At 39.2% G+C, this 18,138-nt stretch overlaps 1 protein-coding gene across 3 annotated transcripts in view; it reads left to right on the top strand.

Annotated features, from left to right (window-relative positions):
* The window catches only part of LOC124803128 (ethylmalonyl-CoA decarboxylase-like), a 68,495-nt gene extending 51,463 nt beyond the window's left edge, over positions 1-17,032 (top strand). For 2 of the 3 annotated variants that reach the window (XM_047264305.1, XM_047264306.1), the window contains exons 2-4: positions 8,670-8,884; positions 14,256-14,489; positions 15,422-17,032. In XM_047264305.1, the coding sequence (XP_047120261.1) occupies positions 8,670-8,884; positions 14,256-14,489; positions 15,422-15,870 (898 nt within the window). In that variant the 3' untranslated portion in view covers positions 15,871-17,032. The remainder of the gene's footprint in view (positions 1-8,669; positions 8,885-14,255; positions 14,490-15,421) is intronic. The other variant, XM_047264307.1, reaches the window with a different exon arrangement.
* Positions 17,033-18,138: the final 1,106 nt, after the last annotated feature.

Genomic DNA, 18,138 nt, shown 5'->3' with positions numbered 1-18,138 from the left:
AGTTAATGTAGCAAGAGAATGTATTAAAATGTCATTCCACAAAAATTTAAGCATCTAGAAGTAACACTAACATCCTTCACTGAAATTAATTATAAATATTCTAAACAACAAAAGCTCATATGGTGTTGATGAAATTTGAGATGAATTCTGAAAAATTGTTCTAACTTAATAAGTAACGTCCTAAGTGATTGTTGAGGGAATCTTTCCAGACAGATTAAAATGTACAATGTTGAACTTCTTTGTATGAAAGGTAACAAGAAGACGTAAAGAAGTATCCTCCAATTTCCTTACTGACATCTTTGTCCAAAATATTCGAAAAAGTAATATACTCAAGAGTCGACTCACATTTAAGTAGAAACAATTTACTTAGCATCACAGTTGCTTGAATGAGACTGCTGTTTATACGTTCACTCACGAAATATTACAAGCCTTAAGTAATAAAATATCATCAGTTTGTATATTTTGTGATCGTTCCAAGGTGGTTTGATCGAGTAGATCATGTTACATTTTTAGAAAAGTCTTATACAATTGATGACTTTACATACAACTAGTTGACATCATACTTAACAGAATGCAAAAAGTTGTGCTGAATAATTCAAACAATTCTGAAAGGATAGACAATTTGAATGAGTGCGAAGAAATCACAAAGGGAGTCAGACAGGGTTCAATTTTGAGTTCATTCCTATTCCTTATAAATGTGAATAACCTTGCACTTTAACATTCAAAAAGCAAAATCAGTACTTGTCAAAGAAGACGCTAGTATTATAACGAATGCCACAGGAGAGAAAACAATGGAAAAGATTGTTAATGATGTTCTTCAAAGAATTATTAACTGTTTGTCTGAATATGGACTCTCCCTAAATTTTGATTTTAAATGTAGCTCTGTACAACAAATAGTGTCATACTAGCAACCAATGTAGTGCATGTACAGGAGTCAGTAAAGAGGGTATAATGCTCTAAATTCTTGAGTACACATCTATAGAAACTGAAAGCATGTTACTGAGCTTCTCAAACAATTAAGTTCAGCTGCTTTTGATCATAGAACTAGTCTTTAAAACAAATGACATTTTGCATATTTCCACTCAACAATGTCTATGGAATACTTTTCTGGGGGTAACTCACCACTTTCTAAACAATAGAAACTCCAGGTAGAAATATCAACAATGAAGGAAAAGATGGATTGCTAGGTACCATAAAAATGACTTGTTAAGTTGCAGGCAGGCACAATTAAAAAGACACACATAGCTTTCGGCCATAGCCTCCATCAGAAAAAGAGAAACACACACCATTCATACACACAAGCAACTACATCTCACACAAATGACAGACAACTCCGGCAGCTCGGGTCACAATGCAACTGTCACAAATGGGATAGAAGCAGCAGTCTGGACTGGGCGTGGAAGGAGTAATAGTGTATCGGTGGGGGAAGAGAGGAACACTGTCTGGCGGAGTGTGCAGGGACTAGAATGCCAACAGGCACAGCAAAAGGTTATCGGGCAGAGATGTGGGGGAAAAAGGAGAGGAGCAGGGAAAGATGGGCAGGTGCATTGGCAGAGGGCAGCAAACAAAGAGGGTGGGAGACAAGAATGGGGAGGAGATAATATGAAAGAGAAGATGGAAACTGTCAGGTGAAGGATGTAGGGACAGTATGTTACCTTATGTTGAGGCCACGATAATTATGGGAACAGGGAATGTGTTATAAGCATAACTCACATCTGCACAGTTCAGAAAAGCTGGTGGCAGAAGGGAGGATCCAGATGGCTCTGGCAGTGAAGCAGCCACTGAATCAAGTGTGTTAGTTCAGCTGCACACTGTGCCACAGGTTGGTCTACTTTGCACTTGGCCGCAGTTTGGCAGTGCCTATTCATCCTAGTGGACAGCTAGTTGGTAGTGCTATACCTCCCATGGAGAGATGCTGGATAAGAAATAAGACACAAGGGGAAGGAAGAAAAAAAAAGATTTATTATGATTCCAGTAAAGAGATTTGCGAGGGTTGGAACTTTAACAGTGGCAACTATTTATTTACAGCTTGTACAAAATAGATACATGATTCAAAGTTTTACTGACCTTCAAAGTAGTCAGCAGTATTGTGTTGCCAGCGATGTGGAAGTTGTAGAATACTCTTGTGCCAGTTGTGTTGACAGTTTGAGCAACGCAGTCTATTGTCCGACAAATTTTGTAGCAAAGCCGTGAAGTGTTTCCTTCAGTTTAGAAATCGAGTTGAACACACGAGGGCTTAAGTCGGGGAAGTGCAGTATGTGGCATAGCACTTCGCAGCCCCATCAGTCAAACAAATCAGTAATGCTTGCACTGTACGTGCTTGAGCATTGTCCTGCAAAATGATGGTCTGGTCCTGCAGAAAGTGTCATCACTTCTGTCTCTATGCTGTTCATTTTTGGAACACAACCTATGACCAGCTTAGAGACAGAAGTGAAGACACTTTCTGCAGGATCTGACCATCATTTTGCAGGACAATGCCCAAGCACATACAATGCAAGCAGTTACTGATTTGTTTGACTGATGGGGCTGTGAAGCACTATACCACCTACTGCACTCCCCTGACTTAAGCCCTGGTGAGTTCAACTCAGTTTCTAAACTGAAGGAAACACTTCATGGCATTCGCTTCAGAACTGCTACAAATTCGTCAGGCAACAGACTGCACCACTTGAACTGTCATCACAACTGGCACAAGAGTATCCTACAACTTTCACATCGCTGGCAACAGGTTATACACAATGCTGGTGACTACTTGGAAGGTCAGTAAAACTTTGAAATGTATCCATTTTATACAAGCTGTAAATAAATAGTTGGCACTACTATAATGCCAACCCTCGTAATAACAAAGGAAAACTCTTCTCAATAAAAAATAATACAGCTTCTCATCCACAAACAGGCGTATGAATGGAACACACAGTGAATAAACGTAGTGGGCTCCACTGATAACCCTTATAATGGAGGTCGAGTGTTTGGCTTAGTTGGCTGACAGGTACATCTTGGGATATCAGTGAAAAGTCGTAGGCCCTGCTGCGGTGGCTCGCGACTGGACTCTGACTGATGGGCTGCTGAGAGCTGGTGAATGAATTGGCTCAGATGGAGCAAACTGCCAACATGTTGGCTTGCACTGCCCAGTACAGCCGGGGCATGGAGGAATTTTTGCTGATCCAGTTCTGAACAAGTGACATGGTGGAGGAAATAGCTCCCTGCCATGGAGAACCTTTGGTGGCACTTGTCCTGCCATCTGTCTTCCTTACTGTGATCAAGGCAGCCTAGGGAGGCTTATACATTATGCAAATACGTGAGGCTTCAGTATCTGAGGGGTGGCTTCAGTATCTGAGGGGTTGCTGATCCCTTTAGGCAAATGGCAGGTACTCAGCAGGTAGTCATACAAATATAAAAAGTTCTGCAATGATTGTAGCGGAACTGGTAAATGACAAGGCTGCTTCCACAGGTGGCCCAGCCCCTGACAGGCTGGGATAAACTTGTGACAAGACTGGAATAGAATGTCCTGAGTGGGTGGATGGATTGGGCAGGTCTTGCACCTGGGACTTGCATGGGGATCTCCTCTTTGTGGCAAGGGGTTGGGGTTGGGAAGGCATAGTTGTGGACAAGGATGTTGTGGAGGTTGGGTGGGTGATGGAACATCAGTTTAGGAGAGAGTGGGAAGGATCTTGGGTAGGATGTCTCTCATTTCAGGTCATGATGATAGGTAATCAAAGCCCTGGTAGAGGATGTTGTTCAGTTATTCTATTCCAGGACGTTACTGTGTGACGAAGGGTGCACTCTTTGTGGCTGGTTCTTGGAGGTAGTGGGAGGATTGGGGGTCTGAGGGGAAATGGCATGGGATATCTGTTTGCAGACTAGGTCTGAGGGATAGTGCCTGTCTGTGAAGGCCTTCGTGAGACCCTCAGCATACTGGGCAAGAGAGTTCTTGTCGCTGCAGATATGCCATCCCCAGGTGGCCAGGCTGTATGGGAGGGATTTTTTAGTGTGAAAGGGATGACAGCTGTCGAAATGCGCATACTGTTGGTGGGTAGTGGGTTTAATATGGACAGAGGTGCAGAGTGAGCTATCAGAGAGGAGGACATCATCTGGGAAGGTGGCACAAGATCACCAATGAACCTGAACCACACTAGGAGTTAGGATAAAGTTAGTAAGTGTATGAGGAATGAGGTAGCGGGTTTGGAGTCTGAAGGATGTTGGAAAAGAGAGTGCTCAATAGGGGTAAGAACATGGGCATGAGGTATGTTGGTGTATAACAAAGTGGCATCAACAGTGACAAGCAGGGATCCAGCAGGTAAAGGGGTGGGGTTGGTGGAGAGTCAGTGAAGGAAGTGGTTGGTATCTTTGACATGAGAGACCACATTACGGGCTATTGGTTGGAGTGTTGGTCAACGACAGCCGAAATTCTTTCAGTGGGGGCAATAACCAGACATAATGGGGTGTCCAGGATTGTTTGGTTTGGGGATTTTGGGCAGCACATACAAAGTGGGTGTGTGGGATGTCATAGGGGTGAGGAGGGAAATGGTTTCAGGGGAGAAGCTCTGGGAAGGGCCTAAGGCTTTAAGTGGGGATGGAAGTTGTGTTGTACTTCTGGGATAGGACCACTCTGGCAGAGTTTATAGTTGGAGTAGTCAGATAATTGGTGAAGCCTTCTGCCAGGTGGCCACTATGATTCATAACAACAGTTGTGAAACCTCTGTCTGCAGGTAAGATGCCACACAACCTCCTGCCGCTGTGCCTGTTGGCATTCTAGTCCCAGCACACATTGCCAGACAGCATTCCTCCCTCCCACCACCTGTACACTACTATACCTTCCCTTCCCCGCCACCTCCAGACTGCTGCTTCCATCACATGTGATAGTTGCATTCTGGCCTGAGCTGCCAGAATTGGCAGTCACGTGTGTGTGAGATGTGCTTGCTAATATGTATGAATGGTGTGGGTTTCTCTTTTGCTGATGAAAGCTGTGGCTGAAAGATTTTTGTGTCTTTTAGTAGTGCCTGTCTGCAACTTGACATATCGCCTCTATGGTAAGAAGCTATTTGTCTTTTCCTACATTGCTGATATCACCACTTACTAATAAAACACTGACTGCAAAAAGAGAGCAATCAATAAGAATAATTCATAGTGTTCACCTGCCATCGTCATGTAGGAACCTCTACAAGGAATTGAGCATTATAACTGCACTATCACAATACATATATCTGGTAATGAAATTAATCATAAATAATACATCACAAGTTGAGAATATCAACAATGCTAGAAGAAAGAATGATCTTTATCACCCATTATTAAAATTTTAATCATTCACCCGATAACATAAAATGTCTGACAGATAGCAAAGCAAATTTTAAGTCTAACCTAAAATTATTTTTCCTTAGCATCTCATCCTATTACATGGAATAATTTCTATTCAAAACTGGCACCCTGGAAAAAAGGAAAAGAAGAGAGAACTAGTTTTTAAGAGTAGTTGCATGAGAGGGCTAAAAAGTATCGTGTTCATTAATGTTAACACTAATCATTTAAATGAAAGAAATTTCTGTATGGAATAACACATAAAATACAGGAAAGGCAACTACTCACCAAAGGCTGACAGATGTGTGGCACACAAAAGCACTCAACAGAATACTGTATTTATACTAGCTTTCAATCTCTGGCTCTTTCTCTAGCAAATGTACACACAATCACATTCACGCACACAACCACACGGACATCCAAATGCTCATACTCACTTGCATATTGACTGTTGATTACTGAAGGCAGTAGCCTGGGTAGATGGAGGTGGGGAATGATGCACAGGGTGAGGATGGGATAGCGCAATAGTGTGAGTCAGCCTTTTGATAGTTGAATCAGCAACTGCACAACAAGATGAAAGGAGTTCAGAAGGTAGAGCATACAACAGCTACATAGAGGAAGGGGAGGAAAGGAGATAAAGGGGGACAGAAGAGAAAAAGGGTGAGAGGTGGAAAAGAGAGTAAGGAGGACAGGAGCTCTCTCCACCTTTTCAACTCCTCTCCCTTTCTCTCTTCCCTCCCTGTCTCCCTCTTTATCTCCTTTCCTCTTCCTCCCCTCCCTCTTATATGCTCTATTCTCTGAACTCCTTCCATCTTGTTGTGCAGTCATTAGATCATCTGTAGAAAGATCTGTTTCACACAATCTAACTACCTCTTCCTTGCCTAATGCATCCTTCCATGCCCTTTCACCACACACATTTACCCAAGCAGCTGCATGTATATGTGTGTGTGTGTGTAAAATATATATATATATATATATATATATATATATATATATATATATATATATATGAATCATTCAAATGATCCATGGAACCTGTAACTTCCTGACTAATTTGTGATACTCTTCTTGGGTTTGCACTGGACCTTCAAGTCAAGTTGATACAATATTCAGATAGTCGACCTGGAGTCATATTCAGATGAGGTGCTGCTGTTGCTGAGACTAAGCAACAGAAGCGTCTCGCCTGGAGATATCGCCAGGTTGGACTGTCAAAATATTGTGTTGATTTGAAGATAAGGCTGCAAACCAGACAAGAGTATCGTAATTTTTGCTGATGAGACAGTTCTATCGTTAGTGAAAGTGAGTAAGGATTACAGGACTTTCAGAAGGGAAGGGACGGTCTAGTGAGCACAGAATACGGATTCAGAGTAAACTAAAGAAAGATGAAAGTACTGAGAAGTACAGCAGAAATTCAATTAGTGACAGACGAAGTGAAGGAATTCTGCTGTCTTGGAGGCAAAATAACAAATGACGAATAAAGCAAACAAGACATATGAAGCTAGTTAAAGCGGGCAAAGAGAACAATCCTAGCCTAAGTCTACTAGTATCAAACACTGGCGTTAATTTGGGAAAGAAATTTCTATTAATGTATGAGGTCTGTTCAAAAAATTGAAGAACATTTGTAATTTCATGCCACTGGTGTATTGGAGTGAAATGCAGTTAGCATCCCTGCATATTCCTGTGTTTAATACATAATTGCTGGAAGTTTCATTGTTGTATGTTCGTTAATCATTGTTCAGTGCTTTACTGAGTAGAACGTTATGTCGCACACATTGCGAATTTTGAGATGGCAGAGTTAGAGGAGCAACAAGTCTGCATTACATTTGGTGTAAAACTCAAGAAAACCTGTACAGACACAAACCAAATGATGCAGGAAACCTACAGTGACGAGTGCTTACCCTAAGCCCTACTCGGTGTTATGAATGGTTCACATGGTTTAAAAATGTCTGGACAGAAGTTAAGCATCACTCTCATTCAGGACACGCTTCGAAGTCTACTGATGATGCTCACCTCTGGAACATCAATGAAATAGTGTATGCCAATTGAACACTGATTGTCCGAGGTACTACAGAAGAACGTAAAAATTCAGTTGCATTGTGTCATGAAATCCTGACACAGATTTTCGAATGCATCATATTGTCCCATGGCTCATGAGTCAAGACCAGAAAGACCATCATCTCACAATCATGGAAAAGCTTTTGGAACACACACATGAGAATGAGATGTTTCCTAAGAGAATCAGAACTGGTGCTGAGATGTGGGTCTATGTTTATGATGTTGAAACCAAGGTTCAGTCTTCACAGTTGGTTGGGAAAGGTTCATCAAGGCCAAAACAAAAGCTCGTCAGGTCAGGTCAAATGTCAAAGCCATGCTACCAATAGTTTCTTTGACTTTGAAAGACTAGTTCATCATGAATTCGTGCCAAAGACACAGACTGTTAATTAAAGGTAATATAGGGACATGTTATGATGGCTGTGAGAAAATGTGAGAAGGAAGCGGCCTGAAATGTGACAAGACAATTCATGGCTCTTGCATCACGATAATGCACACGCATGTTCATCTCTGTTGGTGCATGACTATTGCGCAAAAAACGAAATTACTGTGTTGCCTCGTCCTCCTTACTCTCCAGGCCTGGTCGCTATGGACTTTTTATTATTTCCAAAATTGAAAACTCTGTTGAAACGACAAAGATTTGCAACAATGGATGAGATAAAAGAAAATTAGCAGACATCACTTCACACGATCCAGCAAGAGGGGTACCAAGACCACGTCAGCAAGTGGAAATGGCATTGGAAGCAGCATTTCAAATGTGAAGGAGAGTACTTTGAAGGGGACAATGCACAATAAGTGAAAGGTAAGCACAGAAAAATTTTGTGGACAAAGTTCCGGAATTTCTGAACAAACCACATACACCTGGAGCACGACATTGTATGTAAGTGAATCATAGACCATGGGAAAACTGGAAACAATGTGAATAATAGCATTTGAGACATTGTATGACTTGAGGACACTGAAAATTAACTGGATTGATGAGAAATGAAGGGGTTCTCCACAAACCAATGACCAAAGGAATATGTGGAACACTAATCATAAGAAAGGACAGTATGATAGCACATATCTAGAGACATCACACAATAGCTTCCATGATACTAAAGGAAGCCTTAGAGGGAAAAATTGTGAAGAAGTTACCAATGGAGAGAAATTGTATTGAGCTGCTTCAGGTCATTCAGAAGACTGATATTTTGTTCCACAACAAATATTGTACCAATATATAGTTTTCACTATAAAAATAAACTATAACTTTGGCTTCATTTACAGCAATGTATTAATAGCTTTGATACATATAACATGATTTATAATTTCTGAAATTGTTTCAGGTCAATTGCAAAAAGTCTAGGGATGTTAAAAAAGCAAAATAAAGGCCCTGATACAAGATACGTTAATTATTATACAGGGCCAGAAGAGGACATGACGACAATAGTTTTGAGTTTATCAGAGTATGGAGGTGGAAATATAACAATGGAAAAAGATGAAGCAACAGGATTAGTGATGATATGTATAAATAATCCACAGAAAAGAAATGCTTTTAGTGGTAAGAATGCTGATACCAGTGAAATCTTGGATAATTATTCTTAGCACCATTTTGCAGCCCATATTTGTAGCTAAATAAAACCTCAAACACCTATTTTACAACAGTAAAATAAAACCTTCGAGAAAAAAGATAGGACAAAATAATTATCAGCTCAATGACCAGGACAAGATGATTTATCATGCCTGATAAATTAAGCATTTCTAGGTTATGGGATTTCTCCATTTGGTTAAAAAATGGACATGATAGACAGCAAAAGTGTGTAGGCTCCTCAAGCTTAAATAAGAAGGCTAGCTAGGGCCCAGAGATTAACAGCAGGCTAGGTGCCATATTTTAAAAAAGTCAAGAGCACTTCTACCTTATAACTTTTGCAGCAATTACAAACTGTTACCCATAGCTTTTTGAGGAGTGTACCAATTGACATTGGCAATGTAATGAAAACTGTAAGCAGTGTCCTGCACTGCACAAACTGCTTTGCGGGTATGATATCAATTCTAACAACTTGTACTGACGACGCATTTGTGATATACATATGACTAAATCCAAGCACACTAAATAGTCCAACTTTAATCTAATTTGCAACAATATTGTACTCTGAAATCAGCTTATGATGTTCTATAGTTCCATTCCAAGACTTAATAAGTAAAAGAAAGAACATGTCTTTTTTATGATGTTTTACATTTTTCATAGCAGACAGGGACTTTACAATATTGTGGAAAGTAGTAATAAAATGGTGGAGTAGTTAATTTCTATTGAATTCGCGCTGACTGTGTAACGTTTAAAGTACTACGATCAGCTCTAAGAGTTACTTCGCTGGTTAAGAATCATGTCAAGTCGCCGTTGTGTCACCCCAACCATGCTTTCGCAGTTCAACCCCCATTGGGAGGAATTGTATCTGTTTACAGAAAAAGATGGTGTTGCAAAATGTTTAGTATGTCACAAAACGCTGAATTCTTTTAGGAAATTTAATTTGCAGCGACATTATATGTCGTACCGCGCGAAAGACTACGGAAGTGGAAAATGTGATGGACCAGATCGTGTACAGGAAGTTATTGAACTTAAAAGAAAGCTATCCGAAGAAGATCTGGACGACGAAGAAAAATCAACTGAGGCAACTCTCAGAGTGAGTTACAAAATTGCTTTGTGCGCCCCTTCACTGATGGTGATTTAATAAAAGAATGTTTGGTAGTTGCAGCGGAACATTTGTGTCCATCTCAAGCTGAACAGTTTCGGATTGTGCCATTATCTAGCATGACTATTATGCGTCGCATACAGGACATGGCAGACGACGTCCAGAGCGAGCTTGCAAATATCTGTAAAGATTTTATGGCGTATTCTCTAGCTCTGGACGAAAGTGTTGATATCACTGGAACAGCGCAGCTTGCCATATTTATTAGAGGTGTTAATAGAGATCTTCAGGTGAGGGAGGAGCTCCTCGATGTAGTAGCCATGAAGAACACTACAACCGGAGGTGATATTTTAAGTAGTGTTGAAAATATAGGATTGTCGTGGAATTCTTTAGTTTCAGTGTCTACAGACGGTGCACCAGCGATGACAGGGAAAAAAAATCAGGTTTCGTTGCGCTGTTGAAGGAGAAAATGCAAAACCTGACGGTGCTGAATGAAATAAGGGGCGTTCACTGTGTGATCCACCAGGAAAACTTATGTGCAAAGAGTAAAAATGTGATGAGTGTTGTTGTTCATACAACCAATTGTATAAGGAAGCATGGGCTACAACATAGGCAATTTAAAAGCTTTCTTGAGGATGTAGAAAGCCAGTATGGTAGCCTGCCTTGTTACAGTGAAGTCCGCTGGCTTAGTCGTGGCGAATTATTAAATCGATTTTTTTGCCTATTAGATGAACCATGGACCTTGCCGTTGGTGGGGAGGCTTGCGTGCCTCAGCGATACAGATAGCCGCACCATAGGTACAACCACAACAGAGGGGTATCTGTTGAGAGGCCAGACAAACGTGTGGTTCCTGAAGAGGGGCAGCAGCCTTTTCAGTAGTTGCAAGGGCAACAGTCTGGATGATTGACTGATCTGGCCTTGTAACAATAACCAAAACGGCTTTGCTGTGCTGGTACTGCGAACGGCTGAAAGCAAGGGGAAACTACGGCCGTAATTTTTCCCGAGGGCATGCAGCTTTACTGTATGATTAAATGATGATGGCGTCCTCTTGGGTAAAATATTCCGGAGGTAAAACAGTCCCCCATTCGGATCTCCGGGCGGGGACTACTCAAGAGGATGTCGTTATCAGGAGAAAGAAAACTGGCGTTCTACGGATCGGAGCGTGGAATGTCAGATCCCTTAATCGGGCAGGTAGGTTAGAAAATTTAAAAAGGGAAATGGATAGGTTCAAGTTAGATATAGTGGGAATTAGTGAAGTTCGGTGGCAGGAGGAACAAGACTTCTGGTCAGGTGACTACAGGGTTATAAACACAAAGTCCAGTAGGGGTAATGCAGGAGTAGGTTTAATAATGAATAGGAAAATAGGAATGCGGGTAAGCTACAACAAACAGCATAGTGAACGCATTATTGTGGCCAAGATAGATACGAAGCCCACACCTACTACAGTAGTACAAGTTTATATGCCAACTAGCTCTGCAGATGACGAAGAAATTGAAGAAATGTATGATGAAATAAAAGAAATTATTCAGATAGTGAAGGGAGACGAAAATTTAATAGTCATGGGTGACTGGAATTCGAGTGTAGGAAAAGGGAGAGAAGGAAACGTAGTAGATGAATATGGATTGGGGCTAAGAAATGAAAGAGGAAGCCGCCTGATAGAATTTTGCACAGAGCACAACTTAGTCATAGCTAACACTTGGTTTAAGAATCATGATAGAAGGTTGTATACATGGAAGAACCCTGGAGATGCTAAAAGGTATCAGATAGATTATATAATGGTAAGACAGAGATTTAGGAACCAGGTTTTAAATTGTAAGACGTTTCCAGGGGCAGATGTGGACTCTGACCACAATCTATTGGTTATGACCTGTAGATTAAAACTGGAGAAACTGCAAAAAGGTGGGAATTTAAGGAGATGGGACCTGGATAAACTGAAAGAACCAGAGGTTGTACAGAGTTTCAGGGAGAGCATAAGGGAACAATTAAGAGGAATGGGGGAAAGAAATACAGTAGAAGAAGAATGGGTAGCTCTGAGGGATGAAGTAGTGAAGGCAGCAGAGGATCACGTAGGTAAAAAGAAGAGGGTTAGTAGAAATCCTTGGGTAACAGAAGAAATATTGAATTTAATTGATGAAAGGAGAAAATATAAAAATGCAGTAAATTAAGCAGGCAAAAAGGAATACAAACGTCTCAAAAATGAGATCGACAGGAAGTGCAAAATGGCTAAGCAGGGATGGCTAGAGGACAAATGTAAGGATGTAGAGGCTTATCTCACTAGGGGTAAGATAGATACTGCCTACAGGAAAATTAAAGAGACCTTTGGAGATAAAAGAACAACATGTATGAACATCAAGAGCTCAGATGGAAACCCAGTTCTAAGCAAAGAAGGGAAAGCAGAAAGGTGGAAGGAGTATATAGAGGGTCTATACAAGGGCAATGCACTTGAGGACAATATTATGGAAATGGAAGAGGATGTAGATGAAGATGAAATGGGAGATACGATACTGCGTGAAGAGTTTGACAGAGCACTGAAGGACCTGAGTCGAAACAAGGCCCCCGGGGTAGACAACATTCCGTTGGAACTACTGACGGCCTTGGGAGAGCCAGTCCTGACAAAACTCTACCATCTGGTGAGCAAGATGTATGAAACAGGCGAAATACCCTCAAACTTCAAGAAGAATATAATAATTCCAATCCCAAAGAAAGCAGGTGTTGACAGATGTGAAAATTACCGAACAATCAGTTTAATAAGTCACAGCTGCAAAATACTAACACGAATTCTTTACAGACGAATGGAAAAACTAGTAGAAGCCGACCTCGGGGAAGATCAGTTTGGATTCCGTAGAAATACTGGAACACGTGAGGCAATACTGACCTTACGACTTATCTTAGAAGAAAGATTAAGGAAAGGCAAACCTACGTTTCTAGCATTTGTAGACTTAGAGAAAGCTTTTGACAATGTTGACTGGAATACTCTCTTTCAAATTCTAAAGGTGGCAGGGGTAAAATACAGGGAGCGAAAAGCTATTTACAACTTTACAGAAACCAGATGGCAGTTATAAGAGTTGAGGGACATGAAAGGGAAGCAGTGGTTGGGAAGGGAGTAAGACAGGGTTGTAGCCTCTCCCCGATGTTATTCAATCTGTATATTGAGCAAGCAGTAAAGGAAACAAAAGAAAAATTTGGAGTAGGTATTAAAATCCATGGAGAAGAAATAAAAACTTTGAGGTTCGCCGATGACATTGTTATTCTGTCAGAGACAGCAAAGGACTTGGAAGAGCAGTTGAACGGAATGGATGGTGTCTTGAAGGGAGGATATAAGATGAACATCAACAAAAGCAAAACGAGGATAATGGAATGTAGTCGAGTTAAGTCGGGTGATGCTGAGGGTATTAGATTAGGAAATGACACACTTAAAGTAGTAAAGGAGTTTTGCTATTTGGGGAGCAAAATAACTGATGATGGACGAAGTAGAGAGGATATAAAATGTAGACTGGCAATGGCAAGGAAAGCGTTTCTGAAGAAGAGAAATTTGTTAACATCGAGTATAGATTTAAGTGTCAGGAAGTTATTTCTGAAAGTATTTGTATGGAGTGTAGCCATGTATGGAAGTGAAACATGGACGGTAAATAATTTGGACAAGAAGAGAATAGAAGCTTTTGAAATGTGGTGCTACAGAAGAATGCTGAAGATTAGATGGGTAGATCACATAACTAATGAGGAAGTATTGAATAGGATTGGGGAGAAGAGAAGTTTGTGGCACAACTTGACCAGAAGAAGGGATCGGTTGGTAGGACATGTTCTGAGGCATCAAGGGATCACCAATTTAGTATTGGAGGGCAGCGTGGAGGGTAAAAATCATAGGGGGATACACTAAGCAGATTCAGAAGGATGTAGGTTGCAGTAGGTACTGGGAGATGAAGAAGCTTGCACAGGATAGAGTAGCATGGAGAGCTGCATCAAACCAGTCTCAGGACTGAAGACCACAACAACAACAACAACAACAGTTAATTTCTTCCAAACCTATTTGAAGTACAATAGCTGACCAAATGTGAACTGTCCCCTAACAATGGCAAACACTTTCAGTTACTAAGTGAGATGCAGACAAAGTATCTCAATCCTTTATCATGAAAGGATCATCATCTAAATATGACATATTTCTCATGTTCTCCTTTAGTTTACTTTAAGTTGCATTTGCAATTAGATTGTGGTTGCTAGAGATTACCTGTTTCATTCTTCTTGCAGGCAAAATGATGGTTGAGCTCCATAATGCAGTTACTGAAATTGAGAAATGGAAAACTGGAAAAGGGCTCATCCTGTATGGTGCAGAAGGGCATTTTTGTTCTGGCGGAGACCTCAGCTTTGCTCGAGAAAATTGTAATTCTCATGCAGGATTTCAGATGGCAACAATTATGACAAATACTCTCCACAGGCTACACAACCTGCCAATCATGACAGTTGCAGTAATAGAAGGAGCAGGTCTGAATCAAACAAAAATTAAATATCATATCAAATTATTTCAGAATAACTTTTGCACTTCTAATTAAAACTGTAGGTATTCTGTGATATATTTAGTAAATATGAAAAAAAAGTATCATAATTATTACACCCACAAAGCTGCTGCTTTATGACTGGTAACTTACACTAAAAAAAATGAGGTAATTGGAGATATCCTAATGGCTTAATTTCTCCTCACACCTTTGCTGCTTCATATGCGTTATTTTCGGGCCTTAAAATGGAGTCATCACATGTAATGAGCTTACTCAGCACACCTTTGGCAGCAATTTCCATAGTTTAATGGCAACAGTCCCAAGTACAACAATATATTGTATTTTGATGTCTTATATAAGGTGAATTTGGGTGAGATACAAGTCAAATGTCTGCACTCAGCTAAATACGAGTCAAGAATCAATTAAAAACAATATAGGTGATTGTTAAACTGTTAACCATGAATCTGTGGTGCATATGTTCACCCTGCCCTGTCCCCTACAAAGAAGCCTGGAAGCAAGTTACATACCAGTACATGTAACATAGCCCAACACTGTATTTTCACCTCTGTACAAAATGAAATTCTTTTCATGTTACAAAACTGATATTTTGTCTGTGAAATATGCACAAATTTCATTATTTTCAGAAACATTATAATTACAGAAACATCATAATCTTTCATTTCAGATTTGCAGATGAAGCTGTAATGCAATAATTTTGAATGTACAGATTGCTTATGTGCAAATATATTAAAAAACAACCTTCAGCAAATAGTTCAGTTGTGTTTTGCCTTACTAATGGTACACTAGATACCCTCAGCTGCACACCATACTGTGGTTTGCAGAGTAAATATGTAGACGTAAGCAAGTTGAATATTTACAAACCCAACCAGATTAATACTTATCTGGACATTAACTTTCTAGGTGCCTTGGGTGGAGGTGCAGAACTAGCAGCAGCCTGTGACTTTCGTCTTGCAAGTAAAAGTGCAGCTGGAATAGGATTTGTTCATGGCCGCATGGGAATTATTCCAGCCTGGGGTGGAGTTACATGGCTTGCAGATGTTGTAGGGTGTCACAAGGCCCTTGACTTAATCTCGTCTTCACAAATAGTGACTCCATCTAAAGGCATACAGATTGGAATAATAGATGCCATTATCAGTGATGATAATCCACTAGATGATGCAAGAGAATGGTTAAAGGCACGAACACGAAGTGATCCTGAAGTTATTCATGCAATGAAGGCAGCAATCAGAAATGCTAGAGAGTTGGCATACAAAATTTCACTTCCAGTTGAAAGAAGAATTTTTGCTCCATTGTGGGGAGGACCAGCAAATAAGCTTGCTCTCCAAAGAAATGTGAAACACAAACTGTAGGATTAAGAACTGCTTCACAGTATTACACTTCGCTACGAAACTATGCAACAGTTTTGATGCTTGTTTTGTTTTTGTGACACCCATGTGTGTATTGTTATCAGATAAATTAAGTGTAAGTATACGAAGGCTTAATGATAGTACCATTAGAAAAGATAACCTATCTAAAAAGTTATTAAGCTTACACTTTTTCTCTCTGTTTTGGTGCCAAAAACTTTCGTACTGTTCTTTGCACATACTATTTTACACTGTATGAAAATAATATTCTTTAATCTGTTATTTAGTACACTCCCACAACTCATTTTGAAGATATATTACATAAATGTAAAAGGATATTTATCTCATTCTTTATCATTTCACTTTGTTTTCCTCTGTGTTAGAATGGATTGTTATACAACTACATCATTAATATATCCTAAACATACTTGTAATTAATACAGGTCACATAACAGATAACAGTTTTTATTTATTTAGTTTCACAATGGCACTGGCACTTTTTGTTTTGCCTTTTTTTCTTTTTTAAAAAAGGAGCTATTACATAGCACTGACATATTTCAACAAATATTTGCATTCCTTAAAATAATGAGTATTTCAGTTTGTACAATAACAAAACGTTAAGAGAAGGAAAACTACGGTAGCACATACACTGTAAAAACTGAATGGTAATTGGTACAGCAGTCAACACAAGGGTTTGAAACACTATGGCATAAGTAATCCTTGGTCTTGAGGTTCTTCAGTTCTATTCAGTAATGCTACAGAAAGTCTAATTTGTCTAAGCTTTCAGATTTTGTATGAAAATAAGAACAATGTCAAACACATCAGTAAGACACTTAACTGTGCACTATGAATCTGATTAAAGCGAAAAGTGTTTTTTGTACTATGACTCACTGCAAGAACTCAGCTGTATCAAAGAACCTCGAGACCAAGTATCAACATAGTTAAATGCAACACCTTACAGGATATGACTTGGGTGCAACACTTACACTTTTACTCTTAAATCAAATGACTAGTGAAATCCTTGTAAGAACTTTCTAGTGTGTAGTCGGAAATCACCGATACGTAGATTTTAAAATTCACTTAATGCTGAATACGAAGCAAGAGGAAGAAATGGTAAATTTTACTTTGTGGGTGTAAAATTTTTTGAAAAAAAAAAAAAAAAAAAAGAGCTGTTTCTATTTTAAGTTCTTTAAATCCCACCACTGCAAACAGTATGGGAAGAAATAGGATCTTAAAAGCATATTATAGATCTTCCTAGCAATATGATACTGAATTAAAGTCCTGTTGTGTGTTGATAAATAAATGAGATGAAGCCCAGGGATGGGGGATGTATCTGACATAAGCAATGATAAGATAAAGCTTACAGTGTGTAGGGTATCATTATTATACACCAAAGAAGCACATTGTTTTCTTTTTGTAATAAAGGACAGTATTCATCCGAAAAATATGGAATAAATTTCCACTTTCTTATTTTCAAACAGGGCATTATCTTTAGGAAATATAAAGAAACCCATTCATTTATAAAGTCTTTAATAATTATATATATAAATATATATATGTATATATTTATAACATGGTCATTTCATTTATTTTTTACATTACATGTATTATTGGACTGACTAGTTTCAATTCAGTGTTTCATTATGAACAAGCAGACTGTTAAAATTTATATATATTATGGGTAAATTATTCTAATTAATAAATGAATTCTTTTCCAAATTTGCAATTTATCTTAACATAACATTATTATGATCTCCAAACCACTTGTAGTCATATATTCGAGATTAAAATGGCACACAATTTTATAGAACCTGTGCCATAACTGAGGGGGAAAAAAAAAATCATTTAACTTCATGTAAATTTTCAGGATTATACATTCAGTGGTTTTGACACCAATTTCAAGCTTTGACTGGACTGAATAAAATATCTAAATTTGGATTCTTAAAAGAGACCAAACAGTTGAAAAGTTTTGTTTATAAAAAAAGGGAAATTAAAAATGGAAGGTCAAAAACAACTATATAAGCAGAAAACTGTACAACAGATAAATATAATCTGTCCATCAACAACATATGAAAATAACTGATGTATTCCTAAGTCTGATAAAACATTTATAAATCTGGAATTAGTGAGGTAAAAAGAGAACTGGAAATGTGAAAATATGAGAGGAAAGTTGAATACAGTGGATACTCGATTATCCGACCCTCATTTATATGGATTTGTGATATCTGGATTGTCAACCATGAGCAAATATCTCTGTACTGTCTAGTCTGTACA

This window comes from Schistocerca piceifrons, chromosome 6, assembly GCF_021461385.2.
Source record: "Schistocerca piceifrons isolate TAMUIC-IGC-003096 chromosome 6, iqSchPice1.1, whole genome shotgun sequence".
Taxonomy (NCBI): Eukaryota; Metazoa; Arthropoda; class Insecta; order Orthoptera; family Acrididae; genus Schistocerca; species Schistocerca piceifrons.
Note: the sequence above shows the minus strand (reverse complement) of the source record. Positions and strands in the feature narration are given on the sequence as shown.